This window comes from Leucoraja erinacea, chromosome 14, assembly GCF_028641065.1.
Source record: "Leucoraja erinacea ecotype New England chromosome 14, Leri_hhj_1, whole genome shotgun sequence".
NCBI classification, from domain to species: Eukaryota; Metazoa; Chordata; class Chondrichthyes; order Rajiformes; family Rajidae; genus Leucoraja; species Leucoraja erinaceus.
Window position 1 is genome coordinate 7,832,746 of NC_073390.1, and position 25,160 is coordinate 7,857,905.

At 42.7% G+C, this 25,160-nt stretch overlaps 1 protein-coding gene across 1 annotated transcript in view; it reads left to right on the forward strand.

The window, feature by feature from the left end:
• The window catches only part of LOC129703781 (uncharacterized), a 212,231-nt gene that overhangs the window by 81,433 nt on the left and 105,638 nt on the right, over positions 1–25,160 (forward strand). Inside the window, exons 37-42 of the mRNA XM_055646491.1 lie at positions 10,868–10,927; positions 11,674–11,733; positions 13,540–13,674; positions 17,759–17,869; positions 18,146–18,259; positions 23,863–23,976. Coding sequence (XP_055502466.1) covers positions 10,868–10,927; positions 11,674–11,733; positions 13,540–13,674; positions 17,759–17,869; positions 18,146–18,259; positions 23,863–23,976 — 594 coding nt within the window. The remainder of the gene's footprint in view (positions 1–10,867; positions 10,928–11,673; positions 11,734–13,539; positions 13,675–17,758; positions 17,870–18,145; positions 18,260–23,862; positions 23,977–25,160) is intronic.

The window sequence follows — 25,160 nt, forward strand, 5'->3', positions numbered from 1 at the left end:
GCAGTGTGCTTGACCAGGGACTGCATCTGCTGTGAAGGCACAATGTTAACGTTAAGCACCATCAGGTCAGACGATTCGTATGGGTGGCGATCAGTGGACGATAGTGGTGCGCGGGACAGCGTGTCGGCCACGAACATGTCCTTGCCCTTGCGATACACAATTTTAAAAGTGAAGCGCTGTAGCTGCAGCATCATGCGCTGCAGCCGGGAAGAGGCAACGTGGATCGGCTTGTTTAGGATGGTGACCAACGGCTGGTGGTCGGTCTCGATCGTGAAGTTGTTGCCCAGAATGTAGTCCTTGAACTTGGAGCAAGCAAATACCACGGCAAGCAGTTCCTTCTCAATCTGAGCGTAGCGCTGCTCGGCAGAGGTCATGGTGCGGGATGCATAGGTAACGGGCAGCTGCCGGCCATCGTGGAGCTGCAGGCAGGCGGCACCCAGACCAAATTTGGAAGCGTCGCAGGTGAGAACGATGGGACGCTGTTGATCGAAGAATTTGAGAGTGGGGGTACTGACTAGTCTAGACTTCAGGACGTCGAAGGCATGTTGGTGATGCGGGAACCAGGCCCAGGCAGTGTCCTTCTTGATGAGCTCCCTCAGGGGCGCACTCAGCTCGCTGAGGTCGGGGATAAATTTTCCCAGGTAGTTGACCATGCCCAGGAAACGCTGCAGGCTGGGCACATCGGTGGGTGAGGACATCCCGGAGACAGCAGCCGTTTTTTGCGGGTCAGGCTTCAGCCCCGAGGCAGTAAAAACGTGGCCCACGTAAGTGACCTCCGGGACGCGGAAACGGCACTTCTTTGGGTTGAGCTTGAGGTTGATTTCACGGGCCCGATCTAGGACTTGACGGAGGTGGAGGTCGTGCTCAGCCACGTCCTTACCGTAGACCAGAATGTCGTCAACGATGATAGCACACGGCAGACCGGCAAACAGCTGCTCCATGGTTCGCTGGAATACCTCGCTGGCAGAGTTAATCCCGAATGGCATGCGGAGGAATCGGAACCTTCCGAAAGGCGTGCTGAAGGTCGTCAGGTAGGAGGATCGCTCGTCCAGCGGTATCTGCCAGAAAGAGCTCTTGGCATCGAGGACCGAAAATACAGTGGCCGGACCAACCTGTGCAGCGACGTCCTCCACTGTTCGCATTGGGTAGTGCGGGCGTTTGATGGCCAGGTTCAGGTCCTTGGGGTTGATGCAAATGCGAATTTCAGTTTTGTCTTTTTTCACGGCAACAACCATGGTGGAGACCCACCGGGTGGGATCGCTCACCTCTTTCAGTATGCCCATGGTGACCATGTTGAGCAGCGTAGATTTCACCTTGTCCTTCATGGCGAAGGAGATGCGGTGCGGCGGGCGGATCACCGGTTCAACGCTGGGGTCGACAGCAATCTTGTAGCAGCTGGGCAGCTTGCCCAGCTTTTCGTCGAAACGGTCGGGGTATTCGTGCAGGGGGTCCATGAGGGTCCGCACCTGGTGGATATCACGGTGAAAGGAGACCAAACCGAGGTCTTGGCACGCCTGGGCACCCAGCAAGGTAACGTTGTTGGAGTCTAGCAGGTAGAAGGTGAGGGGCCGAGAGGCCTTCAGGACCTTGCAGTGCAGGGTTGCCTTTCCCACGGGAACGAGTACGGCTCCCCCGTAGGCATGCAGGCGGGAGTTGGCAACAGTCACTATCTCATTAGTTCTTATCTTTTTGAAAAGGCTTGTTGACATTACATTGGTTACGGCCCCCGTGTCGAGCTTTGCGGAGAAGGTCGAACCATTGACAGTGACCCGAACCGAAGGGTCCGTTATCAAGGCATGTGCATCCAAGAGTGAAAAAATGCTGGTCTCCCCCTGGGATGAACTGGTATCAGACAAAGGGAGTTCGTCAGGCTGAGACTGGGAACCAGGCTCGCTATCAGCCTGAGCAAGGTTGATTAACATTCTCCGAAGAGGGGGGGCCGGCTTCCCACGAGAGCGGCAGGCTGCAGAGAAATGGTTTAACTTCTTGCATGTTTGCAAAAATTGCATGTCTTGCCCAAGGCAGGGCACACATTAAACTGATGGGAGGCAAAATTGCAGTTGGGGCAACGTCGTGGGCTCCCGCCCCCGGGTGCAGGGGAACCCTGTTGCCGTGGCGGGCCAGCGTTCCGCCGGCGGCCAGCAGCAGTGGCAAAGTTAATGTCATGATCAGCAGGCGACAGTGCCGAGGTGACAGCCTCAGCCATGCGGGAGGCGTGCAGAGCCTCGTCCAGAGACAGGTCGGGCTTCCGCAGAAGTTCAGCCCTTAGCTTCACATCGAGAAGGCCATATACTAGGATGTCCCGGGTCACTTGATCGGGGGTCAGAGCGTCCAGGCGACAACGCCTGGCCATGTGTCGCAACGCGGCGATATAGTTGTCGATTGACTCTCCAGGGATCTGACGCCGGCTGAACATTTTAAAACGCTCTAAAATGCAGTTGGTGGGGATGTCACACATTGCTGTAAACTTAGCTATAAGACATACCGGGTCTCGAGCATCTTCACCTGCAGCATATACAAACGACTCAGATCGTTCCAGGGCATCGGGACCAGCCAGGTTGAGGAGCAGAGAAGCCCGCGTTTCAGCGGTGGCAGCAGGATGGGCGATCGTCACGTAGTGCTGGAAATCGCGTCTAAAGACACCCCACCGATGGGCAATGTCCGAGTCGAAGACAAGCACATCGGGCTTGCGGCAAGAGGTAGCCATGGCACGGGAGATAGAACAAGGGATAGGGAACTGGGTCAAACGTAAATAAAAACCGACAAACAGGAGGCGCGGAGGCACGATTGTGACACCATGTAAAGAGGAGTCATGAACACACTGTGTCTTTACTACTTTTATTGATATCACATGACCGTTGCTGCCCTAGCTGTACGTGGTCTGTCACCGGAGCTAGAGAGCGATCAATGGGTGGGGAGGTTGCAATTATACTTCTGATATGGGGAGTGGTTAGTAGTGGTGAGGTCACTATATTAAAGGTACATGCACATGATCTACAATCCCCCCTCAATCTTCTAAATTCTAGCGAGTACAAGCCGAGTCTATCCAGTCTTTCTTCATATGAAAGTCCTGACATCCCAAGAATCAGTCTGGTGAGCCTTCTCTGTACTCCCTCAATGGCAAGAATGTCTTTCCTCAGATTAGGAGACCAAAACTGTACGCAATACTGCAGGTGTGGTCTCACCAAGACCCTGTACAACTGCAGTAGAACCTCCCTGCTCCTATACTTTTTGTAAAGCAGGAGAAAAGCAATAGACAAAGATTGATCATTGTTTTTACCAACTTACTCCCAAATGGGCAAACCATAGATTGCTTCACACTTAATCATTGTAAAAAAAAATGGTGCAATTCTATAGATGTAGCTAAATGTAGTCAGAAGATTTTTCAGAACAAAATTCATTGTTCATAATGAAGAAAATGATAATGTATATTTGTTTTGTTACTCGGCATATAGTCAAAGATACCAATAGCTGAGGCATCACTGTAAACCACTCACGTATCATATTTTCCCAGCTCATCTCCAAGCAGGAAGCATAACTTAAACATTACGAACCACACATTAGACTGCAGTGATTGGTGGTACATATGCAGCCATTTCTAAGCAATATTTTTCATGCCAAACACATTTGACGCTGATGGAAATCATGTCAATATTGAAATCCCCTCACCGAACCTTGGAATCTTTGTCAATTGGTAATTAGCAACATGGCTACGTTACCAGGTAGTTGATTACATGATACTAATATTTGCTTTCAAAAGGAAAATAAGTAACTGTAGCCTGCATAGAATTTTAGGGATATTTTAAATAACTTATAAGAGTAAAGATCCAAGCCAGCCTGGTATTTTAACTCACATATTTTTCTGCATATTAGGCTTTGGTCACTTTGATTCCTATGCAACTGAGTCAACAACAACCTTGAGAGGTTCCTTGTATTGCTAATAGTTATTCCAAAAGAAATTCCAATAGTTATTCCAAGAGTTATTCCTGAGGACAATTGTTCAAAAAAATTGTCTTGTTACCGTGTATTCCTCTGCTATTATTCAAAGTTCTAGTTTTGACTGTCATCCCCAAATTAAAACCATTAATGTTGTATTGTCTGTGATAGCTCAACCAGCTAAAATTTCTGATTCAAGTAATTTACATGCAATTTAGTATTCAGCAATGTGTAAAGAATATCACTACTAAATAAATTCATTACATTACAATTACATCACAAATGTAGATTGAAACCTGCAGGAACAATAGCAAAGCATTCACTACCAGAAGACCAAATTATTTGATGTGGAATAACAGGTGACCTGTCATGCATAAGACCAAGAACAAATTACAATCCATAGCATTACCAGTCCTTGAAAATCAAGAGCATGAATTTAGTTAGATATCCAAGTCAATAAAACAACATATTGCTTAAATCTTATTGAGCATTTCTTCACCAACTTTTATTTTCTCTACAGTAGTTGAAATGTTTTGTCATAGAATTGTGTTTTATTACTTTCAAATGATTATGTTTCCTTTGATATCAAAGTGTCTTTTCTCTTCCTTTTCCATTTTAGAACCAACCACAACTACTACTACAACTACAACCACTCCCACCACAAGCAGCACAACAACAGGTATAATTTTGCATCAACTGTAGGCCTTGTTCATCTTCCAAGACTCATATGTAAGAAAATACTGATGCAGGGTCTCAATCCCAAACGTTATCTATCGCTTTTCCCCAGAGATGCTGTCCGACCCACTGGGTTACTCCAGCTTTTTGTGTCCACATTTGGTTTAAACCAGCATCTGCAGTTCCTTTCTACACCAATATTTATAATGCACTCAAGTAGCAAACCATGGGCGATGTTTGATTGTGGTTCCTACAATTTTTCTAAAACATGCCAAAACAATTGATCAAAGCACAATCTCATGCCGACCATCAATCACCCATTTCACACTAGTTCTATGATTTCACACTTTCTCATCCACATATTGTAAAGCAGGAGAAAAGCAATAGACAAAGATTGATCATTTATTTTGCCAACTTACTCCCAAAAGGGCAAACCATAGATTACTTCACACTTAATCATTGTAAAAAAAATGGTGCAATTCTATAGATGTACCTGAATGTAGTCAGGATTTTTTTCAGAACAAAATTCATTCTTCATAATGAAGAAAATTACAATGTACATTTGTTTTGTTACATCGCATATAGTCAAAGATATCAATAGCTGAGGCATCACTGTAAACCACTCAAGTATCATATTTTCCCAGCTCATCTCCAAGCAGGAAGCATAATTTAAACATTACGAACTACACATTAGACTGCAGTGATTGGTGGTACATATGCAGCCATTTCTAGGCAATAATTTTCATGCCAAACACATTTGACGCAGATGGAAATCCTGTCAATATTGAAATTCCCTCACCGAATCTTGGAATCTTTGTCAATTGGAATTAGCAACAGGTCCATGGCTACGTTACCAGGTAGCTGAGTACAAGATACTAATAAGCAGGCTATATTTGTTTTCAAAAGGAAAACAAGTAACTGTAGCCTGCTTAGAATTTTAGGGATATTTTAAATAACTCGTTTTGACTGTCATCCCCAAATTAAAACCATTTAATGTTGTTCGGTCTGTGATATCTCATCCAGCTAAAATTTCTGATTCAAGTAATTTACATGCAATTTAATATTCAGCAATGTGTAAAGAATATCACTACTAAATAAATTCATTACATTACAAATACATCACAAATGTAGATTGAAACCTGCAGGCAGAATAGCAAAGCATTCACTACCAGAAGACCAAATTATTTGATGTGCAATAACAGGTGACCTGTCATGCATAAGACCAAGAACAAATTACAATCCAGAGCATTAACAGTCCATGAAAATCAAGAGAATTAATTCAGTTAGATATCCAAGTCAATAAAACAACATATTGCTCAAATGGCCTCCCTACACTGGCTCCCGGTGCACTTTCGAGTTCATTTTAAGATACCGTTATTTGTTTTTAAATCTCGGAATGGGCTCGCCCCGCCTTACCTCTCTGAGCTGCTCCACCCATACGCTCCTGCCCGGTCCCTCAGGTCAGCTGGTCAGCTGCTCCTGGAGGTACCGAGGTCTAGTCGGAGGCTCAGAGGGGATAGAGCCTTCTCTGTTGCTGCTCCGGCACTCTGGAACACCCTGCCGTTGCACATCAGACAGGCCCCCTCACTGTCCATCTTCAAATCCAGTGTGAAAACACATTTGTACTCCCTGGCTTTTGACCATGCCTGAGGCTTTGCTTCTGTTTGTGGTGTTTTTGATGTTTCTTTATTTTACCTGTCTTTTCCTACTATTTCTTTTGATTGTTATTTTTGGTGTGTATTAACTTTTTTGTCAATGATTAGTGATGTACAGCACTTTGTTGCAGCTATGTTTGTTTTTAAAGTGCTCTATAAATAAAATTATTATTCTTATTATTATTATTTATTATTATTATTAAATCTTATGGAGCATTTCTTCACCAGCTTTTATTTTCTCTTCAGCAGTTGAAATGTTTTGTCATAGAATTGTGTTTTATTACTTTCAAATGATTATGTTTCCTTTGATATCAAAGTGTCTTTTCTCTTCCTTTTCCATTTTAGAGCCAACCACAACTACTACTGCAACTACAACAACTCCCACCACAAGCAGCACAACAACAGGTATAATTTTGCATCAACTGTAGGCCTTGTTCATCTTCCCAGACTCATATGTAAGAAAATACTGATGCAGGGTCTCAATCCCAAACGTTATCTATCCCTTTTGATGCTGTCCGACCCACTGGGTTACTCCAGCTTTTTGTGTCCACATTTGGTTTAAACCAGCATCTGCAGTTCCTTTCTACACCAATATTTATAATGCACTCAAGTACCAAACCATGGGCGATGTTTGATTGTGGTTCCTACAATTTTTCTAAAACATGCCAAAACAATTGATCAAAGCACAATCTCATGCCGACCATCAATCACCCATTTCACACTAGTTCTATGATTTCACACTTTCTCATCCACATATTGTAAAGCAGGAGAAAAACAATCGACAAAGATTGATCATTGTTTTTGCCAAGTTACTCCCAAATGGGCAAACCATAGATTACTTCACACTTAATCATTGTAAAAAAAATGGTGCAATTCTATAGATGTAGCTAAATATAGTCAGGAGATTTTTTGGAACAAAATTCATTCTTCATAATGAAGAAAATTGCAATGTACATTTGTTTTGTTACATGGCATATAGTCAAAGACACCTACAGCTGAGGCATCACTGTAATCCACTCAAGTATCATATTTTCCCAGCTCATCTCCAAGCAGGAAGTATAATTTAACCATTACGAACCACACATTAGACTGCAGTGATTGGTGGTACATATGCAGCCATTTCTAGGCAATAATTTTCATGCCAAACACATTTGACGCTGATGGAAATCCTGTCAATATTGAAATCCCCTCACCGAACCTTGGAATCTTTGTCAATTGGAAATTAGCAACAGGTCTATGGCTACGTTACCAGGTAGCTGATTACAAGATACTAATATTTGTTTTCAAACTTAGAATTTTAGGGATATTTTATTTAACTTATAAGAGTAGACATCCAAGCACAGCCCGGTATTTGATCTCACATTTTTTTTATATATGAAGCTTTTGTCACTTTGACTTCCTATGCAACTGAGTCAACAACAACCTTGAGAGGTTCCCTGTATTGCTAATAGTTATTCCAAAAGACATTCCAATAGTTATTCCAACAATTATTCCTTATGCCCCTGTCTCACTTAGGAAACCTGAACGGAAACCTCTGGAGACTTTGCGCCCCACCCAAGGTTTCCGTGCAGTTCCCGGAGATTTTTGTCAGTCTCCCTACCTGCTTCCACTACCTGCAACCTCCGGCAACCAGCTGCAACCTCCGGGCACCGCATGGAAACCTTGGGTGGGGCGCAATTTCTCCAGAAGTTTTCGTTCAGGTTTCCTAAGTGGGACAGAGGCATAAGGACAATTGTTCAAAAAAGTTGTCTTGTTAACGTGTGTTCCTCTGCTATTATTCAAAGTTCTAGTTTTGACTGTCATCCCCAAATTAAAACCATTTAATGTTGTACGTTCTGTGATATCTCAACCAGCTAAAAGTTTGGATTCAAGTAATTTACATGCAATTTAATATTCAGCAGTGTGTGAAGAAGTTCACTACTAAATAATTCATCACATTACAATTACATCATAAATGTAGATTGAAACCTGCAGGCAGAATTGCAAAGCATTCACTACCAGAAGTCCAAATTATTTGCTGTGAAATAACAGATGACCTGTCATGCATAAGACCAAGAACAAATTACAATCCATAGCATTAACAGTCCATGAAAATCAAGAGCATAAATTGAATTAGATCTCCAAGCTCCAATAAAACAGCATATTGCTCAAATCTTATTGAGCATTTCTTCACCAACTTTTATTTTCTCTTCAGTAGTTGAAATGTTTTGTCAAAGAATTGTGTTTTATTACTTTCAAATTATTATATTTCCTTTGATATCAATGTGTCTTTTCTCTTCCTTTTCCATTTTAGAGCCAACCACAACTACTACTACAACTACAACCACTTCCACCACAAGAAGCACAACAACAGGTATAATTTTGCATCAACTGTATGCCTTGTTCATCTTCCCAGACATATTTAAGAAAATACTAATGCACGGTCTCAATCCCAAACATCACCTATCCCTTTTCCCCAGAGATGCTGTCCGACCCGCTGGGTTACTGTAGCTTTTTGTGTCCACATTTGGTTTAAACCAGCATCTGCAGTTCCTTTCTACACCAATATTTATAATGCATTCAAGTACCAAACCATGGGCGATGTTTGATTGTGGTTCCTACCATATTTCTAAAACATGCCAAAACAATTAATCAAATCACAATCTCATGCGAACCATCAATCACACATTTCACGCTCGTTCTAGGATTTCACATTTTCTCACCTGCATTTTGTAAAGCAGGAGAAAAGCAATAGACAAAGATTGTTCATTTTGTTACCAACATAAGGACCTGTCCCACCCGTATCCGACTGCATGCGGCGAGTGCGACCTAATGTGGTCGCTTGAGCCATATGGCCTCGAGTGGTCGGTCCCTCTTCGATCGCAGGAGCCATATGGAGTTGTGCAGGGCTGGGCCGGACATCGCGCAGGGCATCAAAAAACTGACACTGTCCAAAAATCCCACGCGGCAACGGCCTGTCGGCCCGCAGCCGCATTGAGGCCGTTAGCAGCGTCTCAACGGGAGTACGCAGCATCTCAACGCCGTACACAGCCTCTGGACGCCGTATGCAGCATCTTGACGGCGTACAACTAGCTCGTGGCGTTGCGTGATGACGTCACCGCCCAGTGTGCCATTGCATAATGACGTAACCACCCAATGCCGTGCGATGTTCAAATTCAGTCGGCCCGCCTCCTGCCCAGCTGATTGGTGAGTATGATGTTGGGACCAGCTCCAGACGGCTCCGCGGTTGGAAGTGAGACCTGCCCCGCGAGGCCGTACGCCTCAAGCCACCACGTTTAGTCGCGCTAGACGCATGCAGTCGTATGCAGGTGGGACAGGCCCTTTGCTCCCAAATAGACAACCATAGATTACTTCACACTTAATCAATGTAAAAATAAAGGTGCAATTCTATAGATGTAGCTAAATGTAGTCAGGGGATATTTCGGAACAAAATTCATTCTTCATAATGAAGTTAATTATAATGTACGTTTGTATTGTTACATGTGATATAGTCATAGATACCAATAGCTGAGGCATCACTGTAAACCACTCAAGTATCATATTTTCCCAGCTCATCTCCAAGCTGGAAGCATAATTTAAACATTATGAACAACACATTAAACTGCAGTGATTAGTGGTACATATGCAGCCATTTCTATGCAATATTTTCATGCCAAACACATTTGAAGCAGGTGGAAATCTTGTCAATGTTGAAATCCCCTCACCGAACCTTGGAATCTTTGTCAATTTGAAATTAACAACACGTCCATGGCTATGTTACCAGGTAGATGATTGCAAGATACTAATATTTGTTTTCAAAAGTAAAACAAGTAACTGTAACTTGCTTAGAATTTTAGGGATATGTTAAATAACTTATAAGAGTAGACATCCAAGCACAGCCTGGTATTTGAACTCACATTGTTTTGTGCATATGAAGCTTTGGTCACTTTGACTTCCGATGCAACAAGGTTCCAACAACAACCTTGAGATGTTCCTTGTATAGCTAATAGTTATTCCAAAAGAATTCCAATAGTTATTCCAAAAAATATTCCGAAGGACAATTATTCAAAAAAATTGTCTTGTTAACGTGTATCCCTATGCTATTATTCAAAGTTCTAGTTTTGACTGTCATCTCCAAATGAAAAACCATTTAATGTTGTATTGTCCGTGATATCTCATCCCGCTAAAAGTTCTGACTCAAGTAATTTACATGCAATTTAATATTCAGCAATGTGTAAAGAATATCACTACTTAATAAATTCATTACATTACAATTACATCACAAACGTAGATTGAAACCTGCAGGCAGAATTGCAAAGCATTCACTACCAGGAGACCAAATTATTTGCTGTGCAATAACAGGTGACCTGTCATGCATCAGACCAAGAACAAATTACAATCCGGAGCATTAACAGTCCATGAAAATCAAGAGCATTCATTTAGTTAGATCTCCAAGTTCCAATAAAACACCATATTGCTCAAATCTTATTGAACATTTCTTCACCAACTTTTATTTTCTCTTCAGTAGTTGAAATGTTTTCATAGAATTGTGTTTTATTACTTTCAAATGATTATGTTGCCTTTGATATCAATGTGTCTTTTCTCTTCCTTTTCCATTTTAGAGCCAACCACAACTACTACTACACCTACAACCACTCCCACCACAAGCAGCACAACAACAGGTATAATTTTGCATCAACTGTATGCCTTGTTCATCTTCCCAGACTACATATTTAAGAAAATACTGATGCAGGGTCTCAATCCCAAACGTCACCTATCCCTTTTCCACAGAAATGATGTCTCACCCGCTGGGTTACTCCAGCATTACTCCAGCATTCCAAAAGACATTCCAATAGTTATTCCAAAAGTTATTCCTAAGGACAATTGTTCAAAAAAATTGTCTTGTTACCATGTATTCCTCTGCTATTATTCAAAGTTCTAGTTTTGACTGTCACCCCCAAATTAAAACCATTTAATGTTGTATTGTCTGTGATATCTCATCCCGCTAAAAGTTCTGACTCATGTAATTTACATGCAATTTAATTTTCAGCCATGTGTAAAGAATATCACTACTAAATAAATTCATTACATTACCATTACATCACAAATGTAGATTGAAACCTGCAGGCAGAATTGCAGAACATTCACTACCAGAAAACCAAATTATTTGCTGTGGAATAACAGGTGACCTGTCATGCATAAGACCAAAAATAAATTACAATCCATAGCACTTTCCTGACGGTCATTAGCATGAATTTAGTTAGATCTCCAAGTTCTAATAAACCTGCATATTGTTCAAAACCTATTGAGCAATTCTTCACCAAATTTAAATATATTCAGAATTTTAAATGCTTTGTCATAGAATAAAGAGTTGTTTTACTTTCAAAGAATTGTGTTGCCTTTAACATCAATGTGTCTTTTCTCTTAGAGCCAACCACAACTATTACTGCACCTATAACCACTGTCATGACAAGCAGCAACACAACAGGTATTTGCATCAACTGTATCCCTTGTTCATCTTCCCAGAGTGATATTTACTAACTACGCAAGTACAAAACTACAGACGATGCTTGATCAGGGCACCCACAATTTTTCTAAACATGGCAAAACATGATCAAAGCACTTGATCTCATGCCCTCCATCAATCACCCATTTCACACCAATTTAATGCAGATAAACGTGAGGTGTTGCTTTTTGGGAAGTCTAACATGTGCAGGGCCTACACAGTGAATGATGTTCTCTGGGGAGTTTTGTGGAGCAGAGGGATCTAGGAGTGCAGGTAGATCGGGTGGTCAAAACGTCATTTTGGCACCTTGGCCTTCATTAGCCAGAGTATTGAGTATAGAAGTTGGGAGGTCATGTTGTAGTTATATCAGACATTGATGAGGCAACATTTAGAGTATTGTGTTCTGTTCTGGGCACCATGTTATAGGAAAGATGTTGTCAAGATGTAAAGGGTACAGAGAAGATTTACAAGGATGTTACCAGGACCAGAGGGTCTGAGCCAGCAGGTTCCATTCAGACAACCATATGCTGAATGCCTCTCCAATCACAAGCATTTCTTAAACTTATTGACCCCTTGTATAGAGATTTGGTGGAATTCTTAAGGTTTTAAGAAGTTTGTTCAGCATCTTATTGGAAGGTCTTGTTTAGTAAAGTTCTATGTCTTACTATTGTTTCCTCCTCTTTATTAACCATTCCGAACATATTATGGAGAGAACATTTGTCCTAAGATAGACACAAATTGCTGGCGTCAGTCAGTCTGGCCTATCCCGCTGAGTTACTCTAGGGAGAAAGAATGGGTGACGTTTCGGGTCGTGTCCCTTCTTCATATGAATTCTATTTGGTTGGCAAGTTACTTGCCTCAACTACTGCCGTGGCTTTTATTTGGTCACTTCTCCAGCATTTATCTAATATGTGATATCTCAACTCGGTTTTGACTATGCAGTATCAGGTCACATTGGCACTGCTTTCCAGCAGATCAGTCCAAAACACTTGTCTCACTCAAGGCTCCGTTGACATATTCTTTCATCATTAGCAATTCCAAATTCAAATGTTCAAGGAAAAAAAACACCAAATCAATATAAAATGTTCAACCCTTTTTCTGATGCCAAGATATTGCCTGTTTTGAATTGTGGCTTTTAATTCTTCAATAAGTATATACCTTTTCACATGACATGACATAGTGAGGCATTGTTATGCCACTATACAGCATAGGTGATACTTCACTACACAGAGGTATTGCCTGGGATTGACCCAAAGGTAATTTCAGAGTGTGCCTGAAAGAATCACCATGCACAGAGGTGCAGCGGTAGTGCTGCTGCCTTACAGCGCTTGCAGTGCCGGACGTTTGGGATTGATCCCGACTACGGGTGCTGTCTGCACAGAGTTTGAACATTCTCCCCATGACCACATAGGTTTTCTCAGAGATATTCGGTTTCCTCCCACACTCCAAAGACTTACAGATTTGTAGTTTTGGTTTGGCTTTTTAGAGCTTGGTGTAAGTGTAAATTGTCCCTAGTGTGTCTAGTATAGCATTAATGTGCGGGGATCGCTGGTCGGTGTGGACTCGGTGGGCTGAAACCCCTGTTTCCGTGCTGTACCTCTAAACTAAACTAAATCGTGCAGACAGTGAAAGCTACAATTGAAACACTGAACCATATAATATGAATTCCAGATTGATCTATGTTACTCCCTAGAGCACAATGTGAACATTTAATTTACTACCCAGCAATAAAGCAAATGGCAATAATGAAAAACTAAAGGAATTACATTTTCTGTTCTGTTCTTTCAGTTTTAGAGGCATGTCGTAATGAAGACGATCCATGTCAGCATTTTTGCAGAGAAGATAGGTTTGGAAACATCAAAGGCTTTGAATGTCAATGTGCCGGCGGCTTTCGATTAAGTTCCAATGGTTATGATTGCATAGGTGAGAGGAAAGACACTGCTTTTCCTTCTTATTTATCAATTTTATTGGAATTATGTATTGTGCTATTTTACACTATTGCACTTCACATTTGCATTTTCCATGCCACAAGAATTGAAGAATACCTTCAGTATAATTCATTTAGCATTTTTAATTGCAATGATAAATATCATTGCACAATAGATCTGATTTTAGCATTGTGTTGTCAGTATAAATCTGATTAATATATTAGATATTTTTTGATTCAATGTTTTTGGGTGAATTCAATGTTAACATTCTCATTGTGATGCTGTGTACCTGTTTTTCCTTTTCTCTATTTCCCACTTCTCTTACATTCAGCACTGTATGGTTAAGCATACTTTAACTTTAACAAGCAATAGGTTATGCTTGATCATTGTTTTTGCCAATTTGCATTCAAATTATTAGCTGCAGTGGGGAAACTCAATACTTCTCTAAGCAAATCTCAAGATTCAATGCCTCTAAAATTCTAGGAATTAAAGGTGGTATCTGACACATTGTGGTACAGTGACACACTGAAGGAGAGGTCTTAAAAAAAACTCTGATACTTACGATTTCTCTCCTTTAGAACCATTCTGAGAGGATCCCTTCATAGGTGATCTGCAATAATGCTTTTGTGCTCAAAGCAGTGTAAAAATAGTAGCATAGTAAGGGGAGCTATGATAAGTACTAGCACTTAACATTCATTCACCAACAACATGCTTATCTAGAGAAACCGCTCTAAAATATAGCAGAATATAAATGTGTTTATTGGAACAGTAGTTTTAACAGATTACCATGTTTTCTATTTCACTCCAAACAACTCAAGCTGTGAACTTGTACCACTTCATACATGATAACATGGGTTACGTTGTTGTTTACTTCCATCTTATGGAGGTTGATTGAGTCATACTTTCCCAAACTGTTACTGACAATGTTCTCACTGGAAGAATTCCCACCATGACCACAATCGTCGATTTCAGAAGGAAAATTCAGCCCAGTCACACTCCACTTTGCATCAACAACTCAGCAGTGGAGCAGGTGAAAAGCATCAAGTTCCTGGAGGTGCATATAACGGACACCTTAACCTGGTCCACAAACATTACATCTCGGGCACAGCAGCGGTTGTACTTCCTCCGCAGGTTGAGAAGTTTACACCTCCACCCTCCCATCCTCGCCACTTTCTACAGAAGCACAATTGAGTCGGTCATGACCAGCTGCATCTCTACGTGGTGCGGCAGCTGTACAGCTGCGGACTGGAAGTGCCTTCAGAGAGTGGTGAGGACAGCGGAAACAATCTTTGGGACTTCTCTTCCTTCCATCATGGACATGGGGTACAAGCGCTGTCTGATTAGAGCTAAGGGCATTACCAGAGCCCCCACACACCCACAATTTGGACTGTTCATACTGCTTAACTCTGGGAGGAGGTACCGCAGCATGAAGAGCGGGACAACCAGGTTCTGCAACAGCTTCATCCCCCAGGCCATAAGATTACTGAACAATCAAAAAAACCGAGGCTAGAACTTTTTAAATATCGACACTTTTTAAAAATTTTTTTTATATATATTTATTTTACAGAACCATGCGCATGAGGCATTTTTATGGACGCACCTAGAACTTTTAGGAGAGTAAAATGCAACAAAATTTCGTTCAAGGTGCACTGTGTCTAGGTGTATATCTGAATGACAATAAAGTTTTCATTCATTCATTCATACGTTCATTCATACATGCATTCATTCATTCATCATATACAATGTGCCTCTGTCTCTGTCCCATCCAGTTAATATTTTCCCATTTGTATCCCCATTAACACACTTCATGCATCTCTTGTCCTTCAAATCTGTTAAGGTTTCTACACTTTTGGTCCCACCTGGCGCACTTTCATCTGACATTGAATTCTTCTAAATCCCATTCCCTCACTAGGGTGGCCTGAAAATCTTCTACTTCCTTGAATAAATACAAACTGGGCCCCTGGTAACTACAATCAATTTAATTTGAATTTGATCGGAAGATGAACGAAAAACAATCTGCTGGAGGAATTCAGCAGGTCAATCACCATCTGTGGAGGGAAATGGACAGTCAATGCTGCAGATCTACCCTCCATAGATGCTGCTCTACCTGCTGTGTTCCTCCAGCAGATTGGTTGTTGCTTCAGATCCCAGCATCTGCAGTCTCTTGTGTATCAAGATGAACACCTTTGCGTTCACCTCAATTTTCATCCTGTCATCCCTATCTATGCTTCTCATCAGTTTATGTGGTTCTGTCAGGTTTTGATTAAGCATTGTAACATAAATGTCCAACTAATTTTAGTTAAACAGCTTGAACGGTTAAGTTTGGCACATAAGCAAAACGTCCTTCTGAGGTCAAGGAGCGTATCCGTATTATCAAACAGCACATGTTATTAACCATACTGGCTTCATACCATACTGACTAATGATGATAATATCTAAAGTTTTTTGTAATAAGGGAAGGGAAAGGAAGCAAGGGTAGCAAGGGAAAAATAGGTTGAAAATTCACATTTACTTTTTTTTTCTCATTCCGATTGTGTTAATGGTTTTACTGACTGATTATGTTTAGATGGTAAGCTTAATGTGATTTGACATCAACAAAATAAGCTTTGTGTAGAAAGGAACGGCAGATACTGGTTTACACCTAAGATAGACACAAAATGCCGGAGTAACTCTTTGGAGAGAAGGAATGGTGACGTTTCGGGTCGAGACCCTTCTTCAGACTACTTGGATGGGGGAAGGATGAGGAGAGAGGGAAAGCAAGGATCACTTGAGAAAAATCAATATTCATACTGCTGGGTTGTAAGCTGCCCAAGCAAAATATGAGGTGCTATTGTACATGCAGTAAACTTGTTTGTTTTTGTTTTAACTTTTATAAAGATTTTAACTACCTAATCCCATTCCACAAATCACTCTTTTCTATACTGATTGTTTCACCTCTAGCAAAAAACCCCCCAAACAGAAATGGTCATAATAACCGTAAAGGGCCTCTCCAACTTTGTGATGGATTCAGTCAGTGTAGACTGAACTCTCCTCTCCCCTCCACCTCCCCTTCCCCCCTCCCGCTCCAGCCCTCCTTCTCTACTCCCCCTAACCCTTCTCACCTCCCCTCTCCCCCTCTTCCCTTCCCCCCTCTTCCTCCCTTCTCCCCGCTCCACTATTCTCCTCCTTCTCTACTCCCCTCTCCCCTCACATCCCCTTCTCCCCCTCTCCCTCCCTTCTCCCATTCTCCAACCCCGCCCCCCTCCCCACTTTCCCCAAGAAGGGAGGAAGAGGGGGGAAGGGAAGAAGTGGGTAGCGGGTAGGAGAGAAGGGTAGAGGGGGAGAGGGTAGGGGGGGGTTGGAGAAGGAGGGATGTGGGCGGGAGAGGGGGTGGAGGGGTGAGGGGAGTTCAGTCTACACTCACTGAATCCATCCCTGTGAAAAGTTAAAGAGATGGTGATTGGATCTGGAAGCGGACCGATACACCTATAAATAAAACTGAATGACTCGAACATCTTTTCATTTACACAATTGATTTTATTATATTAATTTTAATATATTAATGTCAAAGCCCCAACCCTAACCCTAACCCTAACTGGGCGTCACCCACAGGACAGCATACGTCAGCGTGTGACAGGGGGCATGACATAATGAGACACCCAAATGTCGCCCCTGGATTTTGAACATTCCAAAATCCTGGGGCGACAGGGAGACACCGCGCGTCACATGCGTGTCACTGCGCATCACTATATGCGTCACAACATATCACGCCCCGACCACAACGTAACAACCTCTTTCCAGGCTGTCACCAAAAATGACGTCCAAGTGGGACAGGCCCTTTACACTTCATTTACAGGAAGTTTAAAAATGATATTCCCACTAAATCAACATTATTTTTCATGAAAAATGAAGAGGAAATTCTATGATGTTTTTATATCAGTTTGACTTTCAGGCATACATGTTGTTCACATAAAAAATGGACTTCCTATTTACAAACCATGTTATTGTGGATTCATTTTAACAACATATGCAAGTCAGATTTTTTTTTTTTTGAATAGCATTGAACCAAATGGATATTAATTCTGACTATCATTTTACAGACATAGATGAATGTTCATCTAACCCATGTATGAATGGAATATGTTCAAATATACTAGGAAGTTACCAATGCGAATGCCGAAGTGGATTCACAGGGACGCACTGTGAAATTGGTAGGCAATACATTCTCAATTCTACCATTTTTGTAAAGCTTGAAAAAAATCATTAATCTACAATGCAGGACACTGTCTTATTACAACCGTAATCAGATTTTAAACCTCTATCTGCCAAATTATCTGTACCCAAGATGACACAACAAATATTTAAATTTGTGGAAAGATCTGAGTAACTTAATCATGCATGTTTGGTTTATTGGGGGTCGCTTACTTTTTGGTAGAAGAAACAAATAATTTTGAATATTTTTCATTTTATTTCTCTTTACTTCTCAGATATTGATAACTGTATCAGCCAACCATGTCTGAATGGAGCGACCTGCATCGATCAGCGAGATGGCATTCAATGCATCTGTTTACCTGGATATAACAATCGATATTGTCAAAGTGGTGGGAATATATTTATTTACAGTACAATTTATTAAGGAAACAATTCATTGTTAGATAGCGTGCAAAGAATACTCATAAAATATATTATTAGCTTCATAAACAATATTCCCAATGACACCTATAAATGCTGCAAATTTTATTTGACCTTTGCATGATCTTATTGCCCTTCTCTATACTTCTGCAGAATATTTATAACGTGTCTCCTAAAAGATCTTTCACCAATTCCAACATGACCTGTCATCTGATTTTGTTGCTATTAACTCAAACCATGATGTTGTGGCGGTTCCTGGGAAGTAGGTTATTCCCTGGTTCACTCCCCTCGGCAGTTAATGGACTGGTCCGGGGGCTGGGCTGAGTACGAGTATGAGAGCAGGGGCTCCTAGTGACAGTTGGTCTTCAGTCTCACACTGAAGCAGAGAATAGTGTGCTGCACTAATTAAAACCTTTACAGAATTCACCTGGCTCCTCACCTTCATTCCGGGCTTTCCACGCACCCGCTACACTGGTGACCCTCGACATTTCATCGCAAGTCGCGATGGACCTGAATATGCTTCAGGACACACAACCCGGTCAACCGCCCTTGGACCAGGCCGGCCACGCTGATCTCTACGCCGTCACGCTGAAGCTGCCTACTCTGTGGACCGACAAGCCCGAAATCTGGTTTGACCATGCCGAGACGCAGTATGCATAGCGGGGCGTGATGGCAGATACCACTAAGTACTATTATATTATCAGCGCCATCGACCAGGCCTCTGCACAACGGGTTAAGCATTTTCTCTGCCACCCCCTGGTGGCTAAAAGGTAGGAGACCCTTAAGGCCATACTCGTTCATAAGTTTGGCCTCAGCGAGCCGAGCGGGCAACCCAAAACCTGCGGATGACTGGCCTGGGTGACTGCAGGCCCTCGGCCCTGCTGGGCGATATGCTGGTCCTTATGGGCGACCATGATCCCTGTTTTGTTTTCAAGCATGCCTACCTGCAGCAGCTCCCATTGGGCATCCGCCTGCAGCTTACCAGCGACCCTTTCACCGACAGTGAGTCGATCAACTTTTGATGGCCCGTCAACAGGCCCTTGATGCATTGGAGATCATCCGTCAGCGCCGGGAACCGCACAACAGGTTGGGGCTTCAATCGACTGCATCTCCGCCGCACCTAAACGCCCTCCGCGGTGGGATCCGGCCAAGGTAGACACAGTGCGCCAGTTTCCACAAATGGCCACCATGAGGGGCCTCCAGGAATTCGTCGGAATGGTGGCCTTCTACCACCGTTTTCTATCGTCTGCGGCCAGGATCATGCGCCCGCTGTTTCACCTCATGGCGGGCAAACGAAAGGAGGTCGAATGGAATGACGAAGCGGTGGCGGCGTTCCACCAGGCCAAGGAGGCCCTGGCTAGGGTCATGATGCTCGTGCACCCACGGGCGGATGCACCAATCGGGCTGACAGTCGACGCATCCGAGGTAGTGGTTGGAGCGATGCTAGAGCAGCTGATCGACGGGCGTTGGCGGTCTCTGGCCTTCTTTAGCAGGCACCTCAGCAACGCACAGCGGTACTACAGTGCCTTCGACCGCAAGCTCCTCGCCCTTTACCTTAGCGTGCGACACTTCCGTTATTTTTTGGAAGGGCGGACATTTATGCTCACACGGACCACAAGCCCCTCACCTTTGCGTTCGCCAAGGTTTCCGACCGGTGGTACGCTCGTCAGCAGTGGAAGTTGGTGTTCATCTCGCAATACACTGCCTCCATTAGTTTCATCGAGGGCAAAGACAACAGAGTAGCCAACGCCTTGCCTTGTCCCGCAGTCAACGCCGTTTTGCAGGTGTCCGATGGCATTGACTATTCATCCCTGGCTGCTGCCAGGCTGACGGATGAGGAGATGTCCGCATATCATGCCACAGTTTCGGGCCTGTGGTTGGAGGACAAGCAGGTTGGACATTGGGCGCGCACCTGCATCCTGTGCTAAACTGCCTGGTACAGCGGCATGTGAGGGCACCGGTCCATGGGTTCCGCGTCCCATGCCAGCGGTTTGACCATATCCACGTGGACATCATGCGGCTTCACCCACCTCCTGACCGTGGTCGACCGTGTCACGTGGTGGCCGGAAGCGGTTCCATTGGCAGACACCTCTGTGGCCACTTGTGCCCGTGCTTTGGCGGCACGCCGGTTTGCCCAATTCTGGCAATTACGTCCGACCGGGGGCCTCAGTTGACATCTGAACTGTGGTCGGCCATGACCCGCCTCCTCGGGGTTAACCTGGACCACACCACAGCGTATCATCCGCAGGCAAACGGCCTGGTGGAGCGTTTCCACTGGCAACTCAAGGATGCCCTGAAGGCTTGGCTCAAGGAGCCGGACTGGGTCGATGCATTGCCGTGGGTTTTGCTGGGTGTCCGCACCGCGCCCAATGAGTCCTTGTCCGCTTCCTCAACTGAGTTGGTGTATGGGGCCCCGCTGACAGTGCCCAGTAAGTTCATACCATCAGCACAGGGCCAGGCAGAGCAGCCATCAGCCGCCCTGCAATGGCTTCGAGACACGGTGGGCAAGCTGGCACCAGTGCCGACGTCACACCACAGTTCGTGTAGGCTGCACATTCCTTCCACTCTCCAGGACTGCCTGTTTGTTTTCCAGCGTCGGTTCTCGAGCGTGGCCCTTCCACATTCGTTTTGGACATGGGGGGGTCATTGTGAGACGGTCTCATTTACGCGGCTGAATCCGGCACATGTTGACATCAGCCAGCCAGTGCTACTTGCCCGGCCTCGCGTCGGGGTCATCCTCCGGTCCGGCCCTTTCCCCAATCGCCCACGCCTCCACCTTCACCTGGCAGTGTGTCTCTGGTTCCTGCGCCTGCCGTGGTGCACACACGGGCTGGTCGTACCGTACATCCCCCTGTCCGTTTCGTGCCTCCGGGTGTTGGGGAGGGGTGGTGTCCTGTGGCGGTTCATTGGAAGTAGGCTACTCCCTGCTTCACTCCCCTCAGCACTTAATGGACTGGTCAGGGGGCGGGGCCCAGCTACGAGTATAAGAGCAGGGGCAGTTGGTGTGACAATTGGATTGGCAGTGGGTCTTCAGACTGAAGCAGAGAATAGTGTGCTGTACTAATTCAAGCCTTTACAGAATACACCTGGCTCCTCGCCTTCATTCCGGGCTTTCCATGCACCCGCTACAGATTGCTGTTTGGTACACTCAAATAATTAGCTGCAGTGGCAAACTCGATACTCCTGTAAGCAGAGCTCACAACTCATTGCCTCTAAAATTCAAGGAATTATGTTATATAAGTATGTTATATCCATTGTCCTCAAGCATTTGTGTCTACCTTCGATTTCTCCAGCATCTGCAGTTCTTAAACACGAGTTATATCCAATGTTCACTGAAGGAGAGGACTTCTTAAAAAACGATGGTATCCAAGATTTCTCTCCTTTAGGACCATTCTGAGAATATCCCTTCATACTTGATCTGCTTTTGTGCTTGAAGCAGTGTAAATATGGTAGCACAATAAGGGGAGCTATGATGAGTGCGGGCATTTAACATTCACTCACCGATAACTTGTTGCTCCTCGTGAGAAAGTTCTCCAAAATAGCATTAATTATAAACATGTACATTGGAACAGTGATCTGTTTAAATATCTTTTTTTAATTGAATAAATATTGTGCAATTCATTAATAAATTGCACTTAAATGAAAACTAATTTAAGACGAGTCTGCACCGACCAGCGATCCCCGCACACTAACACTATCCTACACACACCAGCGACAATTTTACATGTATACCAAGCCAATTAACCTACAAACATGTATGTCTTTGGACTGTGGGAGGAAACGGAAGATCTCATAAAAAACCCGCGCAGGTCATGGGAAGAATGTACAAACTCCGAACAGCCAAGCACCCGTAGTCAGGATAGAACCCTGTTCTCTGGCGCTGGAGGGCAGTAGATCTACTACTGTGCCACCATGTCGCACGGTGAATTGCAAAAGATACATACGGTATACTTCCTTCAATGATTGGGGCAATGACTATAAGAGACTTGAACACATGTTGCTACTTCATAAAACTTCGGTCAGGCCAAATTTGGACTATGGGGTTCTGTTCACCCCATTAGAGAAGGGATGTGGAGGCTTTGAAGATCATGCAGAAGTGGTTTACCAAGTTACTCCCTCGATGAGAGAATATTAGTAATAAGGATAGATTGGACAAATATGGACTGTTCTCTCTGTAGCGTTGAAGGCTGAGGGGAGACATGATCAAAGTAAATCAAATTATGAGGCTTAGATTGGGTGGACAGTCAGAATCTTTTGACACCGTCAAAGAGAGAAGGCATGGATTTGAGGTAAAAGGAGAAAAGTTAAAATGTGCGGGGGAAGGTTTTTTTACTCCAAGTTGCAGGCACATGGATCTTACAGCTGTGGGTGGTGGTGAAAGCTGGTGTAATAGTGGCATTAAAGAGGCTTTTAGATAGAGGGATAAATTTGCAGGGAATGGAGAAATATAGATCACGCACGGGGAGGGGGGATTAGATTAATTGGCATCATGTTTGACAGACATCATGGGCTGAAGGACCTGTTCCTGTGCTATTTTGTTCTATGGACTACCGTATATAATGTATTGATCAGAACTGCACAGAACTTCATTATTCTAATGCTTTTTCACATTTACATCTCATCCTGATCCATCATTTATTTTGTCTGTTCCTCCCCTCTTCTCAATCTGCCTTCATATCTTTTACTCTTTAATGACTTCTGCTTCTTGAGTTCACACAAGCCTTTCATTTAGGCTTCCTCACCCTCTTCACAATATCTCTGTATCCTTAAAACTGCAACATCTTTTTACTGTTACAAGTTTTGTTGTAAAGTCTAGGCCTTGAAACGTCAACAGTCTCTTTCTCTCTCTCTCGCTATTCACATCTGACTATCCAATACTTATATTTACAATACAAATCTTGTTTGCAGCAGCTTCTAAGGTGGATTGGCTTCTTTACTTTCTTGAATATGAATTTCAGTATGACCATTATCAATAACATTAAAGCAAATGCCTTTCCGATTTTAATTAATGCTGATCTCAGGAACAAGAATGGAACACATCTGAATGTTTCCAACATTTTCCACATGTAGAAGTATATATCAGATATCGCAGATACTGACAATCTGAAATTAAAACAGAAATTCTGTAAACAATCAGCCAGATCAGCAACTGTAGCTACTGTGGTGTGAAAATCAATGTATCAGGTTAATGACCTTCCATAAAAACTGATGGAAGGGTGGGATAGTGCAAGGTAATAAATATGCAGATTATTGCAAAACAAGAAATTAAAAGAGAATGTAAACAAATGCTTAGGTTTAAGTTTATTAATTTCACATATACCCAGATAGTGAAAGGCTTCATTTTGCATGCTATCGAAACAGATCAGATATATCTTACATAGAATCAAGCAATCCAAACTCAAACTCAATAGATCACAGCAAAGAGGAAAATGCAGTGTGCAGAATGAATTTATCAAATGTAAATCTACTTGGTATACAATTGCTGACTAAAATAATTTGCCTTGTTAATTTAACAAATCCTTTTCTATATTTCAATTACCCGAATAACATTTTTTTTTCTATTTTCAAACAGTAATTAGTAAATGTGCTAGCGATCCATGCCAAAATGATGGTTCCTGCCAGGACCGATTTAACAACTATATATGCATATGTCCTGATAATTGGAAAGGTCAAGATTGCACAACAGGTTTGTTTGAATAAATATTATACTTTATTTACATAAATCAGATTTATTATTATTTAAACATAAATACAATGAAAATAATGCTCACAGAAATCACAATGAAAACATAGTCAAGGATTCAGAGAGAGTGATACAGCATGGAAATTAGCCCTTCCTTGTCCTCTATTAACCATCCATTTACATGAACTCTACACTTTCATTCTCCCCTCATTATCATTAACAATCCCCTCTTACTACAACTTACATACACACTAGGGATAACACGCAATGGTAATTTTAACCTACCAACCCATACATTTTTGGAACGTTGGAGGAAACCGGAGCACCTGGAGGAAACCCACGTAGTCTCAGGGAAAACGAGCAAGTTCAAAGCAAATTTGAAATTTGAACCCAGACCTCTGACACTGAGGCAGCAGGTCTATCAACTGCATCACTGTGCCTGCTACCCAAAGCAAAATATAACAACAGCTTTGATATTTCTTAAAGCAATCAGTTGTACATATATTCACTACTACTTATCATTATTGAACACATTTAAAGTGGAATTACTGAAGAGCTAATCCATTGTTAGGAATATATACAGGTATACCAGAAAAATGTTTTGGATCCCACTCCACCAATGTAAGTGCAATACTGAAAACTTCTTTTCACTTTCAAATGATGGACATGGTCATTGGTATAACAGGGGCTGTTATTGATGTCTTAAAAAGCACATCCTTGGCAGCTGGCTTAGCTATAACTAATCAGCCCTCCCAAGTACAAACAAATCTCTGCAGAGGACAAACTGTTCAATGTATAAAATAATTCATATTCCACCATTATATGAAGCCACTCCAATAAGAGATTAACTCTCTCCACGGTCTATTAATTTATTTTAGTGAATATTTCTGGGACTAAAAGGCTCAAATATACTTATGTTCAGAATTATTTGGTGTAGGTTAATCTTGCTTGCATTGTGCAAAGCTTGAATTCCACCTTCATGTCAGAAACAGGTCGAAGATCAAGATCCAGATCCAGAATCAGAAATTTAAATTTGGCAAATTTGAGATGGAAATGAGGAGAAATAGAAATGTGTCCTCTGTATCTATTGCAACATATCTCTATCAGACATTTTGTGATCAAGGTTCAATGATCTGGACTATGAATCTATGAATTAATAAGGCATCTTTTAACTGAAGAAAAAGACA